Source organism: Episyrphus balteatus, chromosome 1 (assembly GCF_945859705.1).
Source record: "Episyrphus balteatus chromosome 1, idEpiBalt1.1, whole genome shotgun sequence".
Taxonomy (NCBI): domain Eukaryota; kingdom Metazoa; phylum Arthropoda; class Insecta; order Diptera; family Syrphidae; genus Episyrphus; species Episyrphus balteatus.
The window spans coordinates 85,568,658-85,592,050 of NC_079134.1; the positions used below are offsets into that span (position 1 = coordinate 85,568,658).

General features: G+C 35.2%; 1 protein-coding gene across 2 annotated transcripts in view; it reads left to right on the forward strand.

Annotated features, from left to right (window-relative positions):
- LOC129906900 (GTP cyclohydrolase 1) overlaps nucleotides 1–22,368 on the forward strand; it is a 127,703-nt gene extending 105,335 nt beyond the window's left edge. Inside the window, exons 5-6 of one of the 2 annotated variants that reach the window (XR_008770867.1) lie at nucleotides 19,156–19,378; nucleotides 22,204–22,368. Coding sequence is in view for 1 of the 2 variants with exons in the window: in XM_055982897.1 (XP_055838872.1) it covers nucleotides 19,156–19,285 (130 nt within the window). In the remaining variant the exon portion in view is untranslated. Of the gene's footprint in view, nucleotides 1–19,155 lie in introns of both variants that reach the window. The other variant, XM_055982897.1, reaches the window with a different exon arrangement.
- Nucleotides 22,369–23,393: the final 1,025 nt, after the last annotated feature.

Genomic DNA, 23,393 nt, shown 5'->3' on the forward strand with positions numbered 1-23,393 from the left:
CGACAAACTTAATCATGAAATATTACTTAAGAAACTAAGCACCATTGGACTTAACGATCGCTTTATTTTATGGATTTCTTCGTATCTCATAAATAGATTATATAGTGTTGTATTTAGAAATAAATGTTCCCAATGGTTTAAAGTTAATTCGGGTGTACCTCAAGGTAGTCACATTGGTCCTTTATTGTTTGTCTTATTTATTAATGATCTTCCTTCTGTTTTAAGTAACTATGTCTTTAATTTATGCCGATGAAGTGAAAATATTTCGAAAAATTGACTCAGTAGCTGACTGTGAACTTTTACAAGAAGATCTTCAAAAATTCTGGGAATGGTGCAATACTAATCGTCTGCCTTTAAACATTGACAAGTGTAAAATAATTCGTTTTACACGCAAACACAATATCCTGTCATATACTTCTTTGTTGAACACGTCTCAATTATGTAGTCTTTCAAGTTTCTCTGACCTTGGTGTGGTGTTGGATTCAAAACTTTCATTCACTAACCATTACAATTATATTATAAAAAAAGCTAATAAGATGCTTGGTTTAATTAAAAGATTTGCTCGTGACTTTCATGATCCTTATGTGCTTAAAATTCTGTATGTTTCATTTGTTAGGTCTATTCTGGTATACGGTTGTATTGTATGGGCCCCATATTACGCGGTTCATGTCAACAGAATAGAATGTGTTCAAAGTAGATTTATAAGATTTTGTTTACGTTTTCTTCCCTGGTCTAGTATGATTGATTTGCCACCATATTCACATAGACTTCAACTAATAAAACTTCCATCTCTTTTAAATCATCGAGAATACTTGCAATTCTGTTTTATGGTGGGAATTGTTAGCGGAACTGTTACAGCTCCATCGGTTCTGTGTTGATTGAGTTTTAGTGTTAATCGTTGCAGCTTAAGAAGGCAATTGCCTCTTTGTAATATCTTTAGTAGATCTAACTATGGGGCCAATAGTCCTCTCAATATTTTGATAAATATCTTCAATAAAAACTATTTCTTAATTCAATCAATTAATGTTAACGTAAAATCACAAAATTTTAAGAATATGTTCTTCATACATTACAATTAAATTTATAAAATAGATTTAAGTATTTATAAGTATATTTAATGTGAATAATGTCATAATATAAGAGATTACTGCGTTAGTATTTAACGTGTTGAATAAAGCTGAATAGAGATAAGCTTTGTCGAGTATTAAGTTTCAAAGACTTGGGTGTCCAATTAAGTTCAAATTTAGAATTTACTGAACACATCAATTTTATAGTAAATAAAGCGAGCTCAATGCTTGGTTTTATTAAACGTTGGGCAAAGGAATTTGATGATCCATTACTCTATCTTTGTACAACTGCTACGTATGACCCCATCTTGAGTACGCTACTCAAGTATGATGTTCATAAAAACCGAATCGAATCTATTCAACACAATTTTGTACGCTTCGCTCTAAAAGGTCTTCCTTGGACCGATCCTTTCAACTTGCCACCATATGAACAACGCATTCAACTTCTTCAGATGCAAACTTTAGCACAGAGACGTGTAAATAATGATTTAATCTTTCTTCACCAGCTTATTAATTCCCAAATTGACGCTCCTGATCTATTAGCTTGTATTGGTATAAATTATCCGGGTGGATCTCACCTCCTACGAAGATTTGAACCTTTGCATATGATAGAACAAACTATTGTATTAATGAGTCTCTTAGTCGCATGAGTAAAATTTTTAACTTGAACCATTCATCCTTAGACTTTAATTTGACGAAAATGGGTTTAAAAACATTGTTTCGAACCAGTGCTCCACAATCGTGACCTTTCAACAATGTTTTAAATAAATTATATATGTTGGATTTTTTGTACTTATAATTTTATAACTTGTATATTTGTTCGTAATTATTTTGTTTTATATTGTGCATGTGGGAGGTTGTATTTTTTGTTTACTAACCATAAGCATGCACTTATGATGAGCCTCTGATCGTAGATAATAGCTTGTTCTAAGCTTACTACATCAAAGAATCTGAAGCGAAACAAAAAGTAGTTTATATTAGAGCTACGTTTCGTCACTTTAAGCAAAATGCAGGCTGAACTGAAAGAAAAGTTGGAATCATCTGACAATCTGCTTCTAATGGCCAGTTGTACAAACGTGGTTCAGCCTCGGGTCAGGAATTTAACTCGCCGATTTCAGCGGATTAGCAGTGAATCAACTTTGGTTCAAGCATGGATTTAGCTTTTTCAACCCATATGGACCTAGAACCAGTGCTAAAACTCAATATTACCAGCGAAATTAGAAATTAAAAGTTGCTGAACCACGGATTAAATATTTGTGCAACTTGCCCTTAGCGAATCTCTAATGTTATTCATTTGGACAAATTATGACTCACAGGCGTAAGTAGGTGAAAATATAATCAAGATCTCCAACTTTTCCAATTTCATGTTTCCATTAATTTGGAATTGGAATTGTTCGTCGTATTGCCCTCCACCCTCCCTAGTTCGATTGATTCCAACTCTTTCCTTGTTTCGACTAATTTTTGAGTCGATATAGGACAAGATTGAAATTCGTTCAGCTACATTTCAATTTCTTCAATTTCCAACCAGTAAAATTTAGACATGTTAAGTTTATCAAAGGATGTAGTATCAGGGTCCATAGTGGACCTAGCATTTCCGATAATTCTTTGATTTGTGAAAACCTAATTACCTACCGATGAAAAACTGTTCAGTTAATTTTACTTCGTCTGGTTTTTCATGTAAATTCAATCCGTTGTTTTGCAGTTTTGCAAAATCTCAAGAAAAATTTTACTGGAAAAATCGTTGAATGTCGCTCAAACGGCAATTGGATTACTTAATTGTTAGCGTGCCGGAAATATTTTGGTTCACCATCCCTGGTCTACATGTTCTACTGCGGGTCACATTTCAATTGCCCCACGCGGGGAATTTCCATATGAAGCATTTGGAAATGCCCCATATGGGGCATAAGACGCATTTCCAAATGCTCCATATGAAAACTCCCCGCGTGGGGCAATTGAAATGTGACCCGCAGTATAACATATAGACTGTTAAGGATGGTGGGGCTAGTGTTCTTGTTTGGGGATGTTTTATTTGGCATGGTGTGAGGCCACTTCATCGGATACAGGGTATTATGGACCACCTTAAATACAAGGAAATCCTAAGGGACACTATTCTACCTTTTACTGAGAAGGAAATGACTTTAAAGTGGATATTTCTACAGGATAACGATCCAAATCCAAAACATAAGACTAAGTCTGTGAAACAATGGCTATCCGTCCAAAAAATCGGTGTTATGGAATTGCCAAGCCAGTCCTCAGATCTGAATACTATTGAGGACTTGTAGAGTGACGTGGGAAAAGTGATTAAAGATCTGATACCTTAAATTTGGACAAACTTTGGCAGGAATTTCGACGAGCTTGTTACTCAGTACCTGTTGAACGATTTCGGAGTCTTGTTACATCTATTAAACGTCGCCGGTTTTATGCTGTGATTAATAACATGGGTTACTCAACCAAATACTAGTTATTTTCTTTTAATTGTGATAAAATGTTTGTTAATTTGTTTTCGTTTGTAGGAAGTGTGCTATTTATTTTGTACTAAAAATTTTGATTTGATTTTGTTGTTATTTTTTGTTTAAGAATAATTTTAGGGTACATGTGCTATTGATTTTGTCGCCACTGTATATATATTTGGCCTTATCACGTATTCCATCGTATAGGAAAATTTCTACGATTCCCGAATAAAATAATCACAAAATCCGGTTGTGGTGACGATTTGTATGGAATTTTCGACTACCGACGGATTCCGTAATTATTTTTCCGGGAATCGTAGCAAATTTCCGATACATTTTTTTTTTTTTGAAGGGAGGAAATCTTCAAAAGACACTTGGCAGTATTCGACACCAAGTAGTGTGGGACTCTTCGACATCAGATTTTTCTTTCTTAACTTTGTAAAATCACTTTGCGGGAAGTTTAAACTTTTAATACTTTCCCATGTTTTTTTAGACCATAAGCTCATGAGGCTTGGTTCTTCTTAATCTCCGAACATGGTTTCTGGTATTCAAGACGGACACCATTTCAGAATTGGTATGACTTTGCAGTCTCTGATTATGCGATACAGCGTATTTTTTAACAACTTCTGTAACCGTTTCTATTTGTAAGTCACGATGTAGATCGCTATTTCTTATGTACCAAGGTGCATTATTTTGTTTTGGGTTGTTAAATCAGAGTTGTTTCCAAGTAACCAATACATTTTTCTATATTTCAAGTTAAGTTCTTCTCTTTTCTTTTTGATGTGCTCTTTCCACTTTAGCTTTGCATCCAAAGTCATTCCAAGGTATTTGGCCGTATTGGCGTAAGGTACAGCTTGATTATTAATGAATATTGGAATATTGTTTATCTTTTTATTTGTAAAGTTTATATGTGAAGATTTTGTTTCATTGAGTTTGATACGCCTTTTTCGGTCCAATATCTGACTGTGTCGACGGCATTTTGTAGTTTTACTGCTGCCTTAGAGACACATTTGTCGGGTACCAAAATTGCGGTATCATCTGCAAAAGTAGCCATTATGGTGTGATTACCAACTGGGATATCCCTTGTGTATAGTTAATACAGGGTAGGACTTAGGACACTTCCTTGTGGTACACCGGCTTCTATTTTCTTCAATTCCGAATATTCTTGATCGTACCTTACTCTAAACATTCGGTCTGAGATGTACGATTTTAATATTTCATAGTGCTGTCTGGGAAGATCCCTTTGCAGTTTGTACTCAAGTCCCTCATGCCAAACCTTGTCAAAGGCTTGAGCAACATCTAAGAAAATAGCTGAACATACTCGTTTTTCTTCTAATGCTTTTTCTATTACATCCGTTATTCTATGAACTTGGTCTATCGTGGAATGTTTATTTCTAAAGCCAAACTGATGATTTGGGATTAACCTTCTTTCTTCTATAATTTTGCTAAATCTCTTCAGAAGCAGTTTTTCAAAAACTTTTGCCATAATTGGTATAAGCGATATTAGTCTGTAAGACGTCACTTCTGTAGGTGGCTTACCTTGCTTGGGTATGACAATTACTTCAGCAATTTTCCAATGGTGTGGGACATACCGTTGCTTAAGGCATGCATTTATTATATATTGGAGTTTTATGAAGGCTTTCAAAGGCATTTCTTTCATAACCTGGGCAGTAATTAGATCGTAACCTGGTGATTTTTTATTTGATAGTTGATGTAAACACATACTTTTTATTGTAAGCTATTGCATAGATTTTAACGCAGGCCTGGGATGGGGTGCTAGCCAAAAAATATAGTAACGAAAAATGTAACGAAAAATGAAACGAAAAATTATTACGCCGCACACATGGATGGTTCACTAAACGTGTATGGTATGTGTGTACATGGTACGAATGTACATTGTACAATTGTACGAAGCTTGCATGTATCGAAACGAACGAGAGCAAGCAAGCGCTGTTTGTGTGAATGGTTTTTTCTTTTCTTTTATTTTCTCTTCCCATTCTTCTGTTTCTTGTTCAACTTGTTGTGATTTGTGAACGAGTAAAGCGTTGCGTTGCGGTTGTAGAGAAAAAGTATTCTTGTGTTTTCTTATTTTTTAGTCTGGAGAAGTTTATGACAAGAGATTGTGTGTATGCATGTTTTCAAATGTGACCTTGTTGTTGTAGGTGTATGAATTGATAGGTGGATACAAAACATGATCATTGGTTTTGTGTAGGGTAGGTAAACAAATTATAATTGCATAAGTTGACAAAAAATGCAATGCAATAGCTTAACCGCGGCAGTCCTCGAGTGCCACAAGTCTTTTTCTTTTAATCGTACAATTGGTATTTCACTTTCATCTATCTTATCATCTAACTGTAAGCTATTTTCAGCCGCGTTTGTTGGGTATGGCTTAAAAACATTCGCAAGATGCTCCGCGAAAAGGTTAGCTTTTTCTTTTGGGTTACCGATCCATTTCCCATCTTGAGATTTCAAGGGCGAGTTTTGTAACTGCGGTCTTTTCAGGCGCTTGGCTGCTTTCCATAGCGAAAAATCGGTTGAAGCATCAGTCGTTAAATTCTTTAGGAATGTACTGAGTGAATCATTTTTGAATTTATTAATTTGTTTTCTAAGATTGTTGCTTATACGGTTAAACGTTGTTTTATCATCTGGAAATCTAGTATTTTGCCATTTTCTTCGAGCTCTTCTTTTCTCTAATATCAACTCTCTTATCTCTAAAGGATATTTTATTTGATTTTGTCTTCTATTAGAAAATGTTGGAGTACTTTCTTCAGGTCTGGTATTTTGTTAGTATCGGAAGGCCAGTAAGTTGGTGACCTGGAGGAATAGAATTCACAATTGTATTTACGGACTGCTTGGAAAAGTCTTTTGCTTTTTGTTGATATAAGTCTTGAACCCCAATGGGTGTGTTTCGCATTGAAGTCTCCACCAACAAGAAAGTTATGCCCAAGAAGATTTAATAGATCTGTATAGTCATCTTCTGTCGGGGATCGCCTTGGTGGGCAGTATATAGCTGCTATCTTAAACTCTTTCTTTTTCATACCAACCCGAGTCGAACATTAGGCACTTTTAAAAACCTATTTAAAACCCAAATATTCTCTGTTTAGATTCAATAGGCTATTAATATCACTTAATTTGTAAAGGAAATAACCTCTACATAAGACCCGAAATTGTCGGTTATCGGAAAAAATTCCATTTTGGGTAGTTATTTAGGACCAAAAAAATTACTTTTAAAGCCTTCTTAAAACCTAAATATACTTCAAAAACTCATTAAGCTCTATTTATTCTACTTATATTTCCAATAATTCTAATGGCCCTTCTGTTGTCATTAGGGTCTAGATATTATTACTAGTTCCTATAAATTTTATTCAAACTAATTATAGGTATAATACCTAATATCATTATCATTTGTTTGAATTAGTAAAAAGGCACCAAAATTAAAAGAAAAACGATACCAACCTCTTTTCCATTATGGGCAGCTCTGTTATTTTTTTCTTAGCTTAAAGAATGCGCTCGGAGCAAGCACGGACATGTTTGAAAAAGGAATACAAATTTGAAGCTCTAAAGCTATGATTACACGGTCAACGAAATGGGTCAACGCGTTGACTCTCTGACGTAAAAATGACGTCACAATCTGTCCCAAGAGTGTCACGTCGTGTGATAGTCAACGAAAACTGCTGTCATTGCGTTGACGGGTACGATGACACTCGCGTTGACACACATTTTTGGGTCAACGCATTGACTATTTTCGATGACCGTGTAATCTCTCTGTCAATGCCATTGGGAGATTGGGACGCGTTGACAAGGGTTTAGGACTGGGTGTCATCGCAATGACCGAGTCCCAGCGTTGACGCGGCAGAATTTAATACCGTGTCATCGTTTCAGTTTGACACACTTTTTTGTATAGAAATTGGTATTATGCCCATAGCATCCATGTTGGATAGAAAAAAAAATTTTTTTCACAAAAAACCAAAATTCATTTGTATATTCAAAGCTACATTTTAAGACCATAACCATAAAAATTAATTGCGGCGTTCTTTTGTTATAAGCATTTGAAGGTAGCCATAATGTTTTTTTTTTTTAATTTTTGAAAATCAAACGAGGAAACTTTTTTATTTTTTTTTCTAATTTCTCGACAAAAATTTAGTAATTTTACCTTTATATTCATTCAACAATCTTATCAGAATTCATTTAAGACTTTTATCTTCAAAGTGCTAGTGCATTAGGTATATCTCGAAATATTAACATTTCAATGCAACCATGTCAAAAAAAATTTCGTTTATTTTTTCTATGAGAGCTTTTTTCAAATCTCATTTTTCCGCTTTTTTTTTAATATTTTTGTAAAATTTAAATTTTTGCTTTGTGTCAAACAGTGTGATCAACAAAGTTTTGCGAGTCAATGCGTTGACTCTGAAAAGTAAACGTCACGTTGACACACCTGGGCGTCAACGTAATCTGGGACCATATTGACGCAATAGTGTCAATCGTGTGATAGTCAATAGGTGTGTTTTTTATTACAACCGGTCTTAACTTGACAAAAAAAACGCAGTCTGGGCTAAGCAATTTACATGTTAAATACAACAACACCTTAGCCCCTTGGGCTTAGTTGTTTAGCCCGGAGATTTCTCTGGGCTTAACTTCTTGAAGAGTTTTAAATCTGTGCTACCAAACTAATTTTTTCATAAATTGTTTAGAATTTGTTTAAAAACGTGAAAACTCACGTTTGGAAGGACAAAATGTAGTTTTGCTAGCATACATTTTTATATCTCTTTGTAAAACATACATGAAAAATACAAGAAAATAACGAAAGCGAAAAATATGACAACTCTAAATTTTTGTTGTGTCTGCTGTTTTCGGAACAATTTTTTTTCAATTTTAAATTCATTTTTATTTTTCATCATCTTAAAACTATCTTAAAGCTAGACAAAAATTCATAAAAACTAGCCTACTTATCAATTACTTACAACTAACTTACTGGCCCTATACGGGCACTCTAAGTTATTCTTCATTTTTCTTAATACTAATGCCTTTCGGCCTTAAAACTAATTTAATTCAAATATTTATTTCATGGTTTTATTTTTTCCAAGAAATAATTTCTAAAAAAAACTTGGATTCTGATCATTTTTTTGTTTATTTTAAAACTTAAAAACTAATTAAAACTACTTAAACTACTTAAAAACTAATTAAAACTACTTAAACTATTTAGAACTACTTAAAAACTAGAACAGCCACAGCAAGCAATTTTGTATTTTTTTTTTTTTTTTTTTTTGAATTTTTTTGTATTTTTTTTGTATTTTTTTAGTTTTTTTTTTTTTTTTTTGTTTTTTGTATTTTTTTTTTTTTTTTTTTTTTGTGTGCCACCCCAACTGTCCCTACTTAAAACTAAACACCTAAAACTATGTAAGCCGGCCAAGGCATAAAAACAAAGACCACTTTAACTATTTACACTATTATGAAGCCACCAAAACTGGTTCTCCTGCCTTACCCTATCTCTTCGGTCCCGATCGGACACAGTCCTACTGAACCGAAGACGCCCTTCTCCGCCTAGTGCGAGGATGTCCCCGTCATACAGCAGTCGCCTGTCCACGGTTCTTCGCCCGACGTGGTAGATTAGCGGAACTGCCAATCTATCCTGTACAAGCCCCCGACTATCTAAATAGAGGAATGCCTCAGGCGGAATATAGCCGCTTAAACACACACTCTTGAAGTATTCGTCGTTAGGGTAGTAAGCCCCAAAAATGTAGCTATTTGAAGAGGTCATCGCTCTTGAAACGTGGCCACGAACAAGCTTCAGCATAAAGTTATCAATTCTATTTATGTTGGCCCTATTGTATAAAACCTCATTGGAATAGTAATGCGTGTAATCAGATTCGGGTGTTCTGTGCAGACCAAGGCAACGTCTAAGACACTGCCTCTCAAACACCCGAAACTTTTCCATTTGAGATGGAGCAACGTTGAACCACACAGGGCATCCATAGACAATCATCGGCCGGATGAGGGCCATGTAGCAAATCACCTTAACCCTGGTGTCAAGCCGACTGCTATAAAACAGCCGTTTCGTCAGGGCAAAAGCTCCCCTAGCCCTGGCCAGAGCAGCATCCATATGTCTATTGAAATATAGATATTGATCTAGCCAGATGCCAAGGTACTTTACTACACTTTTACTCGGCAGTGGATGTCCGTGTGGTCCAGCGATCGCCAGCTTCCGCCAGTTCCTTCGCGTATCCCCTGAGGCTTTAGCCAAGGGAGTCCTAAATAGAATCGTTTCTGATTTCTGAAAGTTAATTTTCAACTTCCAGTCATCACAATATCGCTGAATTTTGTCAAAGTCACGTTGCAAGAGAATTCTGATGACCTCAACTTTTGGAGCTGTTCTGTACGCAATTAGATCGTCGGCATACGCAATTGCCTGAGTTAGACTTCCTATCAGATCGCTGGTGTAAATACTAAAGAGAATCGGTGAGTTCACCGCTCCCTGTTGAAGACCATTTTTGATATTAAAAACTCCAGTAGAAGTTACATTGCCACTTTTGACAACAAACGTTCTACCATTGAGCATTTCATAAAGCATATATAAAAGTGGTTTACTTATACCAAGTCTTGTTAATTTAAGATAGAGACCTTCTAACCAAACGGTGTCGAAAGCTTTTTCCAAATCAACAAGACAGGCACCCGTGCACTGTTTTTTAGATTTGTTCCACTGAATATCAGATACAAGTTTAGACGCGGCATGAATAGTGTCATGTCCTGCCTTAAACCCAAATTGATTATCCGGTATGATATTATTGTCCTCAGCCCACTGAGACAGAGACCTATTGATAACTTTTTCAAATACCTTGCTGATACTTGGAAGGAGACTTATCGACCGGAGATTTGCCGGATTGGAGTTGTCCTTTCCCTTTTTCGGTAGAGGATGTACCACTGCTGTTTTCCAACGCTTTGGATAATATGCATTATTCAGAGCGTTGTTGAACAGAGTGGCAAAAATGTCAATAGCTTCTTGCGGTAGATGTCGTAGTACAATATTGGATATACCATCGACTCCTGCTGACTTCTTTTTCTTTAATGAATCGAAGATGAGCTTGAGCTCTACCTTCGTAACTAACAGGGTGTTAGCCCCAGCATGCTCGGCGATGATGGCGTTTGCCAAGTGCTCTTCATTAAACCCGGTAAAACCGCGATTCTCAGATCGCCATTGCGTAATATCATTACGTAGATAAAAGTGATGAAGGAGGGCCCTGTTTTCCAGGTCATGGTTCGGGTTAATGCTAGCATTAACCTTGTACACTTGCTGGAAGGCAGCACCCACCGCCTCCACTTTCTCTTGCGGATCTTCGATTATAAAGAGGTCGTCGTCCAAGATGGCTTCCTCTGGATTTATGCCTGCGGTCAGAAGTACGTCTCTGTTTTCCACAGTTCTCTGGAGCTTAAGACACGGAAGCTCGTTTTGATCATTCCGTCTAAAAATTTTATTAATCTGCGGAAACATACTCGGATCGCTAGAATTAACGGCCCGAATTTTTTTGTCCCAATACAGATTAATAGACAACCTATAATTTTCTTTGATCAATTGGTTGATGTTTTTGATCGACGACTTCAGTGTTCTAATCTCCAGATCGTGTGGGTCGGTAAATCGCCGGTATAAACGTTTAAGTCTTGTCAATAGTCCGCTTTTTTGTCTGTGGAGTGCGTCAATAGTCGCGTTTCGGTAAACGTTATTTTGGTCACGTTCTTTGTATTTAGGTATCGTTCTGTTCATCGTTTGTAGGATGGTATCGTCCATCTGTTGGAGATAACCATCAATCTCACTGTTTGACAGATTTCTGTCGTTTGGAGGGGCTATGTTATTCGAACGCAGTTCTCTTGCTAAGGCGTTGGTGAAGCGTGGCCAGCGCATCTTACCGTAGTTGTAAGAATGCTCCGGTACATACTCCTCCAATTCCACAAGTTCGTTCGGAAGCTGTATTGCGGCGGCGAGTCCGCAGTGGTCGCTGTCGTACTCAATTGTACGAAGGCAGTTACTTGGGTGTTGGCCCACAGAGTCTGTTATTGTCAGTCTTGAGTCTAGAAGCAATAAATCCAGAAAAGAACCGCTTCTTGGAAACGATGGCCTTTCAGTAGCCAGCAGATCAACCCTATATTCAATATTGTTTTGACTCATCCAATTATACAGATGATTACCTCGCTGATTCTGTATTTGATTTCCCCAATCTTGGTGTTTGGCGTTCAGATCACCGGCCATGAGGATATAGTTTTCCTCCAAATTCAGTCGTAGGACTTGAAAAAGTTTTTCGAGTTCTGCCGTAAAGTCAGTTGGTTGAGGTGCTTCTGGCGCATAAGCTGCGACTGCATACACCCGCTTTCCATGCTGGAGAGGGATGCATACAATGCACACCTCAAGCGTTCGAAATTTTCGCACTTCACTATTGTATATTACCTTATAACTAATGCCTTTACGTATGAAGATTGCAACACCGCCCCCTTGAGTGGAGTCGGGCCGGTCTCTTCTTACGATATTGTAATTAATATTTGTCAGTTTATGTTTCTGGTTTAGCTTAGTTTCGCTAGCCATAAACACATCGGGACATAGATCTTTCAACAATTGGAAAAGGTTAGCTCTACGTTCGACCCTAATCAGTGAATTTACATTCACAGCTAGGATCCTAAGGGGCCTGTCTGACAGCGCGCCCATTACGACCTAGGTTGCGTTAAGCTAGGCAGTTGAGTGTAGATATGATCTACCCTCACTGTCTGCTCCCTTATCTGGCTTTGAAGCCCTGTTAACTGTGCTTGAATGCTCAGTAACAAGGTCAAAACCTCTGATTCTGCCGCCGGTGCTTTAGGCACGGGGGCCTGTTGGGACACCTTTGGTGGCTTCTGTGTCGCCTTTGGCATTGCTCTTTGCGCCATTTGGGCGAAAGAGATGCTTGGGTTGACAATCGGAGCACGCCCTACTGGACGTTTTTCAACGACAGCCTGCTTCGCCGTTTTCTGCTGCTTCATTTGCTGAAACCTCGGACAGCCCCGATAATTAGCAGGGTGCCCGACGCTTCCGCAGACTGCGCATTTTAGCTGGGCCTTGTCTTCGACCCGTTCCTCTCCGAGTTTACACTCCCCCTTATTGTGGTTCTCTCCACACTTTACACAGCGCGACTGCATTTCGCAGTTGGCTGCGGCATGGCCGAACCTTTGGCAGCGCACGCATTGAAGCATGTCACCGCGCCTTTTTAATTTGTCCCAAGTGACAACCTGGTAGTTGAGGACGGTGATACTCCTCAAACTATCCAGTTTGCTGTTGGGTGAGAGCTGTACTAAAAATATCGGCAGCTTCCGTTTCTCCCGCCTGGACAAAGCCGTTTGGAATGGCTTGACGCTGATGATCTCGAGATCATCACTCGCTTTGCGGCAGAGCTCATCATAGAGCGTCTGGGGTTCCGTGCAGGAATCTATGCCCTTTAGAAGGACCGTTTGGATTTTCTCCAACTTAGGGGTAAAACTGAAGTACTCAGTGGTGGCTTCTTTTAATAAAAATTTTATTTTCTTATGCTCTTCCACTGTGTTGCAGTGGATAGCATGTCTACTATTACTAAGTCTTTTAATAAAAAAATGTTCGCCTATGGCCGACTTACATAGCTTTATTGTGTCCTCTAGCTCCATCCTGAACACATTAATTGGTGGCACATTTTCTTTTCTTGGTTTGGCTATCTGTGGCTGCTGCTGGTGTCCTTTCCCTCGCTGCTGCTCCTTGGTCTGCTGCTGTTGGGTCCGCACCTGCTGCTGGCTTCCACTAGGCTTTTCTGCCTCTGCTACTTGTTGTTGCTTTTCTGGCTGTTGTTGTTGTTGCTGCTGTGGCTGTTCTTGTTGCTGCCCTGGCACTTGTGCTGGCAGCTGTTGTTGTTTTTGTGCAACTTTTGCAGGCAATTGTTGTTGTTGCCGCTGTTGCTGCTGTTGTTGTTGTCGCTGGGGTTGAGGGACTTCTTGTTGTTGCAGTTGCTGTTGTTTTTGTTCTGCTGCTTTTGCTGCTTTAGCGGCTTCCTTGTCGGCGAGCTCTTGTTTGTCTTTGGCTCTGCGCGCTTGTTGCTTTTCTTTCAAGAGCTGAAGCAGGGGCGCAACTTCTTGTTTGAGGGCCTCCATTTGCCTCTCAAATTGGCTGATTTTTATTTGGAGGGTCTGCTCCTCCTCATCGTCTTCGTCTGATGACGGCTCTGTTGATGTCAGACCTGGGAGATTGTTGCTATCACCCGAAATGAAATGCCCTTCTCCCCCGTCGGACATATAACTTACTACCTCATCTTCATGATGTGGCTTCATCTGTTGATGAATTTTAGCTGCCGCTTCTATTTTCGCTGTACGCGCCGTCTCCCCCTCTTCAGCTGGCAGCTTAGCTGAAGGGTTTTCGGAGCGACGCTTTACTAAGTTCGGCGGTTGGAAGATCGTCCGCCGCCTCCTCTTGTTTTGCCAACCCATATCGGCTGTTGTTGCCGTTGGCTTCGTTCCTTCTGTAGCTGGGGCACCTTTCGATGTCCCCGCTATATCATCCGATTGCATACGCTTTAAGACAAGCGAATTTTATTTGCAAATTATTAGTGTTTAAAAAAAACCTTCTAATAAATTTGGCCCAGCTGGGAATCGAACGTCGTTCCTTCAGGTCTCCGGTCCGACGTCACTACCACTGAGCTACCGATGAATTAATAGTCTTACTGACTAACTCGATACTTTTTCAATCCGATACCGATTTAAAATTTTACTATGAAAGTCGATTACGTCCACACTCTTTCACAGTACACGATCGACTGGCTGTTTTCGGAACATTCAATATACAGTGCTGCCAAGATTTCAGGTTTTCAAGTCCCGATGCGTTTTTTTTGTCCAGTTAAGACCGGTGGTAATAAAAAACACACCTAATGTTTTATGCATTGACACTGTGAACGTTGACGGTGAGATGACAGAAAAAATATGGATTTTGTGTGACGTCAGAGAGTCAACGCGTTGACCGATTTCGTTGACCGTGTAATCATAGCTTAAACGTTGAGGTAAAAAGAAACACAAGTTTATTGTTTTTTTTTCACTATAAAGCCTAGTACAAAAATAGCACAAAAGAATGTTGAACGAAATATAACTTTATTGTTTTAGTTTTAAAACTTATTTTCTGATGTTTTTTTCTTGAATATTTTTATTTTTTTTTTTCATTTTGACAAAATACCCGATGGAACGTTTTCTTAAACATGTTCGCTGTTAAATTTCGAAAATTTAAATCTTTTCGTTTCGCTTCAGCTGCTTAAAATATTATTTTTTTACTTTAATTCACTTTCACTTTTTTTCTTCATATTTCATTTCACAATTTTTTTCGCACTATTGGAATATTTTTTATTAAACGTATAGGCACCTACTTTATTTTAATTTAATTTTTTTAACATCGACAGCGATCCGCACTCGCTGAATGACCTACTTCGAATGCCCTTTAATAGTTACAGGTTAATGAGACAATTGCCAAAGTTGTTTCCTGTCTGAACATGAATTTTTAGGACTTAACTAGGATTTGGAGTTCTGAAAGTCTCAACCTTGATTAAAGAGTACAAATTCAGGGGCTAAACATTCTAGACATATGAAGAACATTCAGGACTTAAAAAGTGTTTAAGATTTAACAGTCTCAACCAAGCTTAAATAGTGTTAATAGTATCTACCAAGCTTAAAGAGTTTAACAAGTACATAGTAAGGTCTAAAAATTCTGGACACAAATAGAATATTTAGGATAAAACTAGTGTTTTCAGTTTCAAAAGTCGTTAATTATAAGTCATGAAGGTTTCTCAGGAGATACTGAGTTTACTTAGTATACAAAGTTCATATTTAGGTTTATTTAAAGATGAAAAGTACTTAAATGGATTCTATTGAGTACCTTGAGTACTAAATTCGTACATAAAGTTCGACTCGGGAATACTAATAGTTGTTTCTTGCATATTTTCATAAGTAAGCTTGGTTTCTTCATAATGTTTTAAGTTTTCTTTTATAAGAATCGCCGATCCAGCTCTTGCCTTGTCAGCTGGATGTGGAGTGTGGTAACATGAATAGTGTTCTATTACATTATCTAGACTTTGCCCATTGGAAATGAGTTTCGGACACCAGGCAAATATCTATATGTTCTAGATCTAAAAAGATTTTTAATTCGGATAAGTGTTGTAAAAGACCGTTTGCATTCCATGTAGCGATTTTAAGTGTTCTGTCCATCATTGTTTTTTAAAAGCGACTTTTTCGCTTAACTGTTTGATATTCAAATCCTGTTTATCAATTCTTTGGAGAATGAGTTGTAGCATTTCTTTTACGGAAGTCTCTTCATTCTTCCGCACATTTTTTAGAATCTGAGAGTAGGCTTTATTTTCATCGCTTTTACTTTGAACAGCTTTTTTAGGCGGTTCATTCTTAGTATTGTTTTCAGCATTTAAATCGGTATTTACTGTTTTTCTGGGTTTGTCTCTAGCAGATGTATTTTTGCTTCTGAACTCTTGGAATTTTTTGGCAACTGGGCAGCCTCTATAGCTTGCCGGGTGATTACCCTGGCAGTTCACACATTTTGCTTTCTGATCTTTGCTCATCGGACAATTTTTAGTTGCATGTTTTCCTTCGCACTTTACACAAGCAAACTCGCGGTTGCAGTATTTTTGGGTATGACCAAAAGCTTGGCAACGTTTGCACTGCGGAACAACTTTAGATTTTCGGAGTGGTTTAATTTTAACAGCTATGCCCAAGATTGATCTTACTTTATAAATCTCCTCGACACTTTGTTTACTGTCAAAAGTTAGCATGAATTAAGGTAGTAACCTCTTACTTGTCGTCGATTCTCCAGAGGAGTTTTTAATTGTCTCATTCTTAAATAGATTGACTGCATCAAGGGCTTGGTAGCTTTTTTGTACAAGATCTTCCACTACTTCCTCGGGAGAGCACGAGGAATGAAGACCTCTGGCTACTACTTTTATTGGCCTTGTAGCTTTGTTCTCATATGAGTGCCATTGAATTTGGTGTTTGCTCAGTTCTTCAGTGACAGATCTATACTCGTCGGCTTCTTCGACTGTGACTTTCCAATTGTCTTTGTTGTACGATGTGTATTTGTAAGCTTTTTTAGTACAATTTTCTATTATTTTCTTAAGATCTCCAAAAATTGGACATCCTGAGATTATAATTGGTGGTGGTGTAATTTTTTTGCTGCCTTTAGCGTGAGAAAACAACAGCTACCACATTATTCGTTTCATTAGTTTCTGTTAACAATTTTTTATTATTTTCAGTTTTGGAGCTTTTCTGATTTCTTAAACAAATCTCAGGACTCCCGTTTGGTTTACGTTTCTTTGTGATACGCTTATTTTTCTTTTTCTCAGTTTCAAACAAGAGCTCTTCTTCATCAGTTTGATATTCACGCTCAATATATTTTGGACTTAACTGAAGCGTGGACTCTGAATCTTTCTTGTCAAGTAAGAAAACTTTCTCTTCGAGTTTTTTCACTTGCAGCTGAAGACTTTGAACTAGAACTTCAAGTTGTTTTCTTGCCGCTATTTCAATTTGCCATTCTTCAAAGTAGTTCTTTGATTTTGATTGGTCTATCTCTTCGTCTTCGATGGAACTCTGTTGATCTGTAATGTCGATCTCTTCATTTTTCTTGGTCCCTTTTTCGCTGATGTGTTTAACATCAATAGTATTGTTTGGGGTTGTCGGTGATGTAACCCCTGAAGTAAATTTGTTGGGGGGAGTTCTTTGCATCTTTGAACTCCGTTTCTCAATATTTATAAGCAATAATTGGTCCTCCCCAGAATCCATAGGACCGATCTCTAAAGAGAGTGGATCTACCAGTTTAACTGGATTGCCACCTGGGGGATTTAATCTAGTCGTTTTGTTCATTGCCATAATTTTTTTAACTTTGTTTTCGTACCATTAATAGGTCAGTTACTTCTATATGTGTCAGACGCTCTTGGATTTAATTGTGAGCTGGTGCATTCAGAGCGATATTTCTGTTCTTTTGCTTCTAGTTCCTGAAAAGATAACTCAGGTGACTCAGCTCGTGGATCGAATGGATCCAACGCTCGTCGTTAGTTGGATATCCAGCGGGCACCGCGAGGAGGTGACGATGCGATTTTGCCACGCCAATCCGATACAAATAGAATTCATAATAACGCATATTATCTTCTGAATCGCTTAATTATAATGTTTTGATTTGTTTAACATAGGAAATTTTTACATATTTTGCATATTTTTTGCATATTTTGCATATATTATGCATATGCATTTCATGCAAATATGCAAAAAAAATTAAATATGCATATCGCTTTCAACTTTATTTTCGATAAAACTAATTTTGGTTCAGAATTTACCTATCTTAATCCTTTAAAAATATGCAAATATGCAAAATCCGAGGTCTACATATAATACATGTGTTTTTGAAAAAAAAAACACAAATCAAGAATTTCAAGAAAACTTTTTTTAGCTACATTTTTGCCACTTTGTTATCGATTTAAGTTATATGAAAATTGCACAGCCGCACAAAAAAAAAAGTTCTGACCTGGGGTTGCGATTATGATTTTCATATAGTATTTAATTACATAAAATTTTGAACAAAATTAGTTTGAATTTTTTTTTCCAATTTTTTTTTTCCAATTTTGATTTTAAAAATTAATTTTTCAAAAACTGTGCCATAAAATGGATTTGTTCAAAATTGTTGTAAAAGACTAGGGTCTTATCTTTACAAAAAGCTATAGTGGGGCATTCAATGAAAAATGGTAACTCTTTAAAATTAGGAAAAAGAGTAGGTAATAGATCGGATTTATTGCAAGGAAAAACTTCTTTAGAGATTTTGCATCCCGATTACTAGTTTCGTTTTTTTTTGTTGAATGGAATCCAGCAAAAACTTTAAACTAATAAATATAAATACTAAGCCAATACTCATCAAAAAATGATGTTATGTGGTAGGTGAATATCACTTCAATTTTTTAGGAGGAAGTGTTTCGCTAAAATGATATCAACTTAACTAAAAAATCCTTACTACCAAAAATATTGGATTAACAAAATCAAAACTACCCTAAGTACAGGCCCGTAGCCAGAGTTCAATTTAAAGTAGGGCAACAGTCTTATCAGGTAGGGCAATGGTAATCGCTTAAATATTTTTCTCAGTTAGTTCTCAATCTATTCTCATAAAAAGTAGTAGTTGAATTTGAAAATAATTAAAGTAGGTACCTATTATATAATATAAAAATCAAAAATTATATGTATTAAAAGAACATTATAACACATCCACACAAAAATAAAGTTCTGACCTGCGGTTGCGACTATGTTTTTCATATAGTTTTTGGGTCGCTGAAACCGAATCCGTCACGTCAGGTTTTTGAGATATCCTCAAAAAATGTCAGATGAGAACTTTGTTTTTGGTTTTGACTTTTTTTCAGAACATTTCAAAAACCTGACGTGACACGGCAAAATAGACTTCGGATTCGGTTTTAGCGACCCAGAAAACATACGACTTACATACTGAAACATCTTTATACTTATTTCTTCATTAAAGGTTTTATCAAATTAATTATTTACTTATTTACGAGTATATCCATTATATTATTTCTTACTTATGTTAATATTTTTTTTTAATTGGGGTAATACTTTTTTTTCAGGCATATGTGCATGGTAATGAGAGGTGTACAAAAAATCAACAGTAAAACCGTTACGTCTACTATGTTGGGAGTTTTTCGAGATGATTCAAAAACAAGAGAGGAGTTCCTGAATTTAGTGAACAGTAAATAATTTTATGAAATTTAATAAAACGGGACAGCAATGGTAGATAATAAATCCAAGGAAACATCAATGATTATAGGATACAAAATATTTTTCAAAGAGGTTTTTGTATGAGGAGCTTATTATATTATTAAGTTGTCATAAGAAAGCTAAAATAATTATTTGAGGTGATTGCTCAAATAATTATAAACATTATATATCTGTAGTGTTTGGTATAAACATGAAAAGACTTCTTCTATGATACTTTTTGCCAATATTTATAGAATTTTCAAACAATTAAACTAGATGAAAGTGACAGTACACGGTTAAAAATTCTGGAGTATTTTTTAATACAGCTCTTGTATTAAAGCAATTTCCAATACAAAAAATATTACATTTTAATACTTCAAAAATATTTAAACTATTTTAAATCTTTTTTGTATTAAATTTCAATATTAAAGTATTAAGTATACTACTTGTAATACAAAAATTATTAGAAAATAATCTCCGTGGGTTAAATTCTAATCTTGTATTGAATTTTAATACCGCTGTATTAGATTTTAATATTTTTGTATTATATTTGACTATATTGTATTACATTTTAATATAATTATATTACATTTAAATATAATTGTATTAAAATATAATAAAAATTTATTAAAAACTAATATAAAAAGTATTAAATTGTAGTACGAGAATATTAAATTTTAATCAAACGTCAGCAGCTACAGTACACATAATAAGGTAATATATTCCGAACGTTGTCACAATTTGTTTGTCAAAAATGGGAACAATCTGACAGGTCGCCCTTTAATTTTTATATTTCACAGTAAATAGAAAATTTGTTTTTTTTTTTTTTAATTTATAAAATATCATTTGAAAAAATTATAAATTAAAAAATAACAAATTTTCTTCGTGTTTTTTTCGCGGAAAATGGTGAATAATTGTTAACAAATTAGTGGTGTGCGTGGTTTTTCGTTTTTTGTGCGTTTTTCGTCGGTAAATAAAAGAAATAAGATTTACGGTAGCTGACATTGGTCGGCGAATTGTTATGTTTTTATTTGTACTGTGGTCAGCAGTAGCCATTTTAAAAATGCAAAAAATCCATTGTTTGGGGTACCTTTTCTAAAAAAAAAAATTAAATTAAAATTTGTAAATTTGTACTAATTTGAAGGCGCTTTGTGTTTTTTCGAGGCAAAGTGCATACATTGCAGATGAATTTTGATCGGCAATAAGATTTTACATGCCACAGTTTGTGAAACAAATAAAATAGAGACAATATTATCACCATTATTATATTAGTTATGATTAATATTTATTTTCAATAATGAATTTAGGAAAAGAATACATATTATTGACTTTAAATACATTTGGTATTGAATTGAACTATTTTTGTATTATCTTTTAATCAAATACTTATTAGAAATTAATATAATAAGATTAAATTTTAATATGTAATACATGAAATTTAATACATTTGGTATTAAATTCTAATATAAACTGTATTATTTTTTAATAAAACTATATTAAATTTTAATACATTTTCTATTGACCAAAAAATTTTAATATTTATCATGTATTAAATTCTAATACATTTCTGGTGTAGACCTATATGTAACCCAAAAAGTATTGAAAAATACTCCAGAATTTTTAATTGTGTATTTATTAAATATAATACTTTCAAAAGTCGTTTTTCAATAATTTAATAACTATTTGAGAGTCTTAAATAAAAAAAAAACCTTTTGGTAGTTATCTTTTGATACCAAACATTACAAATATGTAAACATACATTTTACTCCAGTCAAAGCATCGCCGTCAGAAAAAAGGGCCTAACCTTGCGCACAGAGGCACTGTCAGTTTTTATTTCATGGATCGATAGGGGTATATTTAAAAGGCTTAAACCCAATTTCTCACCACCTGATCATTCTTTTAAGCGGAGTTATTCACAAAAATGCATTTTTTGGGATATTTTACTTCTAAGCTTATATCTTTGCTCCAGATTGTAGTAGACCAAAAAATAAACATACATTCTCTTCCTTATAATATTAATTTCTCGGCTCCCGTGGGACGTAGAGAGCTAATTATTTTTTTTAAATTGTAGATAAATTTAAAGGACTACAACAGTATTATATTTTGTTAGCCAATACTTGCACCGTTTACAAAATAATGAGGCAAGAGTTTGCTAAACAAAAAAACGTCTTTGACTTAATATTACTTATTTTTTATTTGTTTCAACAAAAATAATGTGCACCAAATCGATAGAAAATGTTGTAACGAACAATCAATAGCTTTATTTTTTGTCGTAGGACATTCTGAAGCCGAGTTATTCCCAAAAAACGATATTTTTGGGTGTTTTCGCACCGGTTTTGCATGCGTTCATTTATCAATTGCTCGGCCATCTTTGGTGATAATGAGCTGTTTTTTCTGTAAAATGCAGGACATAAATAGGGCTACAAAATATGTTAGAAAAATGTCAATAACTATTTTTCGAAATAATGACAAAAATGTGTTTTTAACAACAAGAATTTGAATTTAAATGGCTGCCATTTTCACTCACTCAAATACAGTGACATTACATACAACGATAGAAAATATTGTAAGGAAGAAAATGTATGTTTATTTTTTGGTATACGTAAATCTTGATCAAAGATATAAGCTTAGAAGTAAAATATCCCAAAAAATGCATTTTTGTGAATAACTCCGCTTAAAAGAATGATCAGGTGGTGAGAAATTAGGTTTAAGCCTTTTTAATATACCCCTATCGATCCATGAAATAATAACTGACAATGCCTCTGTGCGCAAGGTCAAATGACGCTTTGACTGGAGTATTTGCTTTAAGGTTTATAATTGTACATTGTACAATATGTAAAAAAAATGAAAACTAACTATTGATAAATGTATGAATATGGTTAAGGGTAATGATATTAATTTAGTGTACTCTGTTGCAGATACCATTCAACGTATCTACATATGTTTAAACTAAACAAAAATATAGAAGACCAATACTCAAACTGAAAGGATCAAATACGTTTAGGGAATTTACATACTTAAAATAATGAATATTTGTTACAATCTTAATAAAATAATAATTAATAAATACATACATTTAACAAGTGCAAGTCTCCTCATCTTAATAATTTAATAATCGCAAATGGTCCGGTTAATTTAGACATCCAAGAGTACAAAAATTTGCAGCCAGAAGGATTGTTTAAAACACCATCATCATCATAAATGAAAACTTGAAAGTGCTCATTAGGGTGGTCAATTTTTCTTGATGTTACATTTTCGTTGTTCCCCATGTTGCAATTTTATTTCACCGACTTTATTCTTTCTTATTCATTTATAATCAAAACGAAACACGATGACTAATTAATTATTTACTTTTTAAAACAAAATAAACGAAAGCACCCGCGTGCAGGGCGACTTTAATGAAATTAATTTAATGATGCAAAATGACAATTGTCAAACAATGAGCTCGTTCTATGAAATAAAAACTTGCAAACATACTACAAAATTATGCTGTATCCCGTAGCGAAGTGTGATGGTGATGGGGTTGGTTCAGACTTTTGATACACTTTATTAATCTGTCCGATTAATAAAATGTATCAAAGAACAATAAAAAATTAAACAACAATACAAAAATAGAAAAGAAATAAAAGTAAACACAGGGTGTTACTTCTACTTACTAGGGTGGGCGCCAGGAAACTTTTTAAATGGAAGTTTACCAAAACCGGACCTTAACTAAAAAGGAATCTTCAAAATTTTGAAATAAAAGAAATGATTTTATTTCCACATTGGAATTTAAGAAATTTATTTTTTTAAGCCTGGGAAACCTTGGTAGTCCTGGACTAAAACCCAGTATCTTTTCAAAAACAAGATATATAACAATAATAATAATTTATTTGAAACGACGAATGAAAAGAAAAATGTAGATATGTAAAAAGTAAAAGAAAACCAAAAGCTAAAGTAAAATTAACAATTTCTTTGTGCCAAAAAGACACAAAGCAAAACCACTTTGGGAAAGATCCCGAAAGACAACTGTAAGTTACAACGGTCGCGAGTCCCGCAAAATATCGGGATAAAACAAAACGGAACGAAGGCCTAATCGGTCACAAATTAAAACACTTTAGGGCCTAAA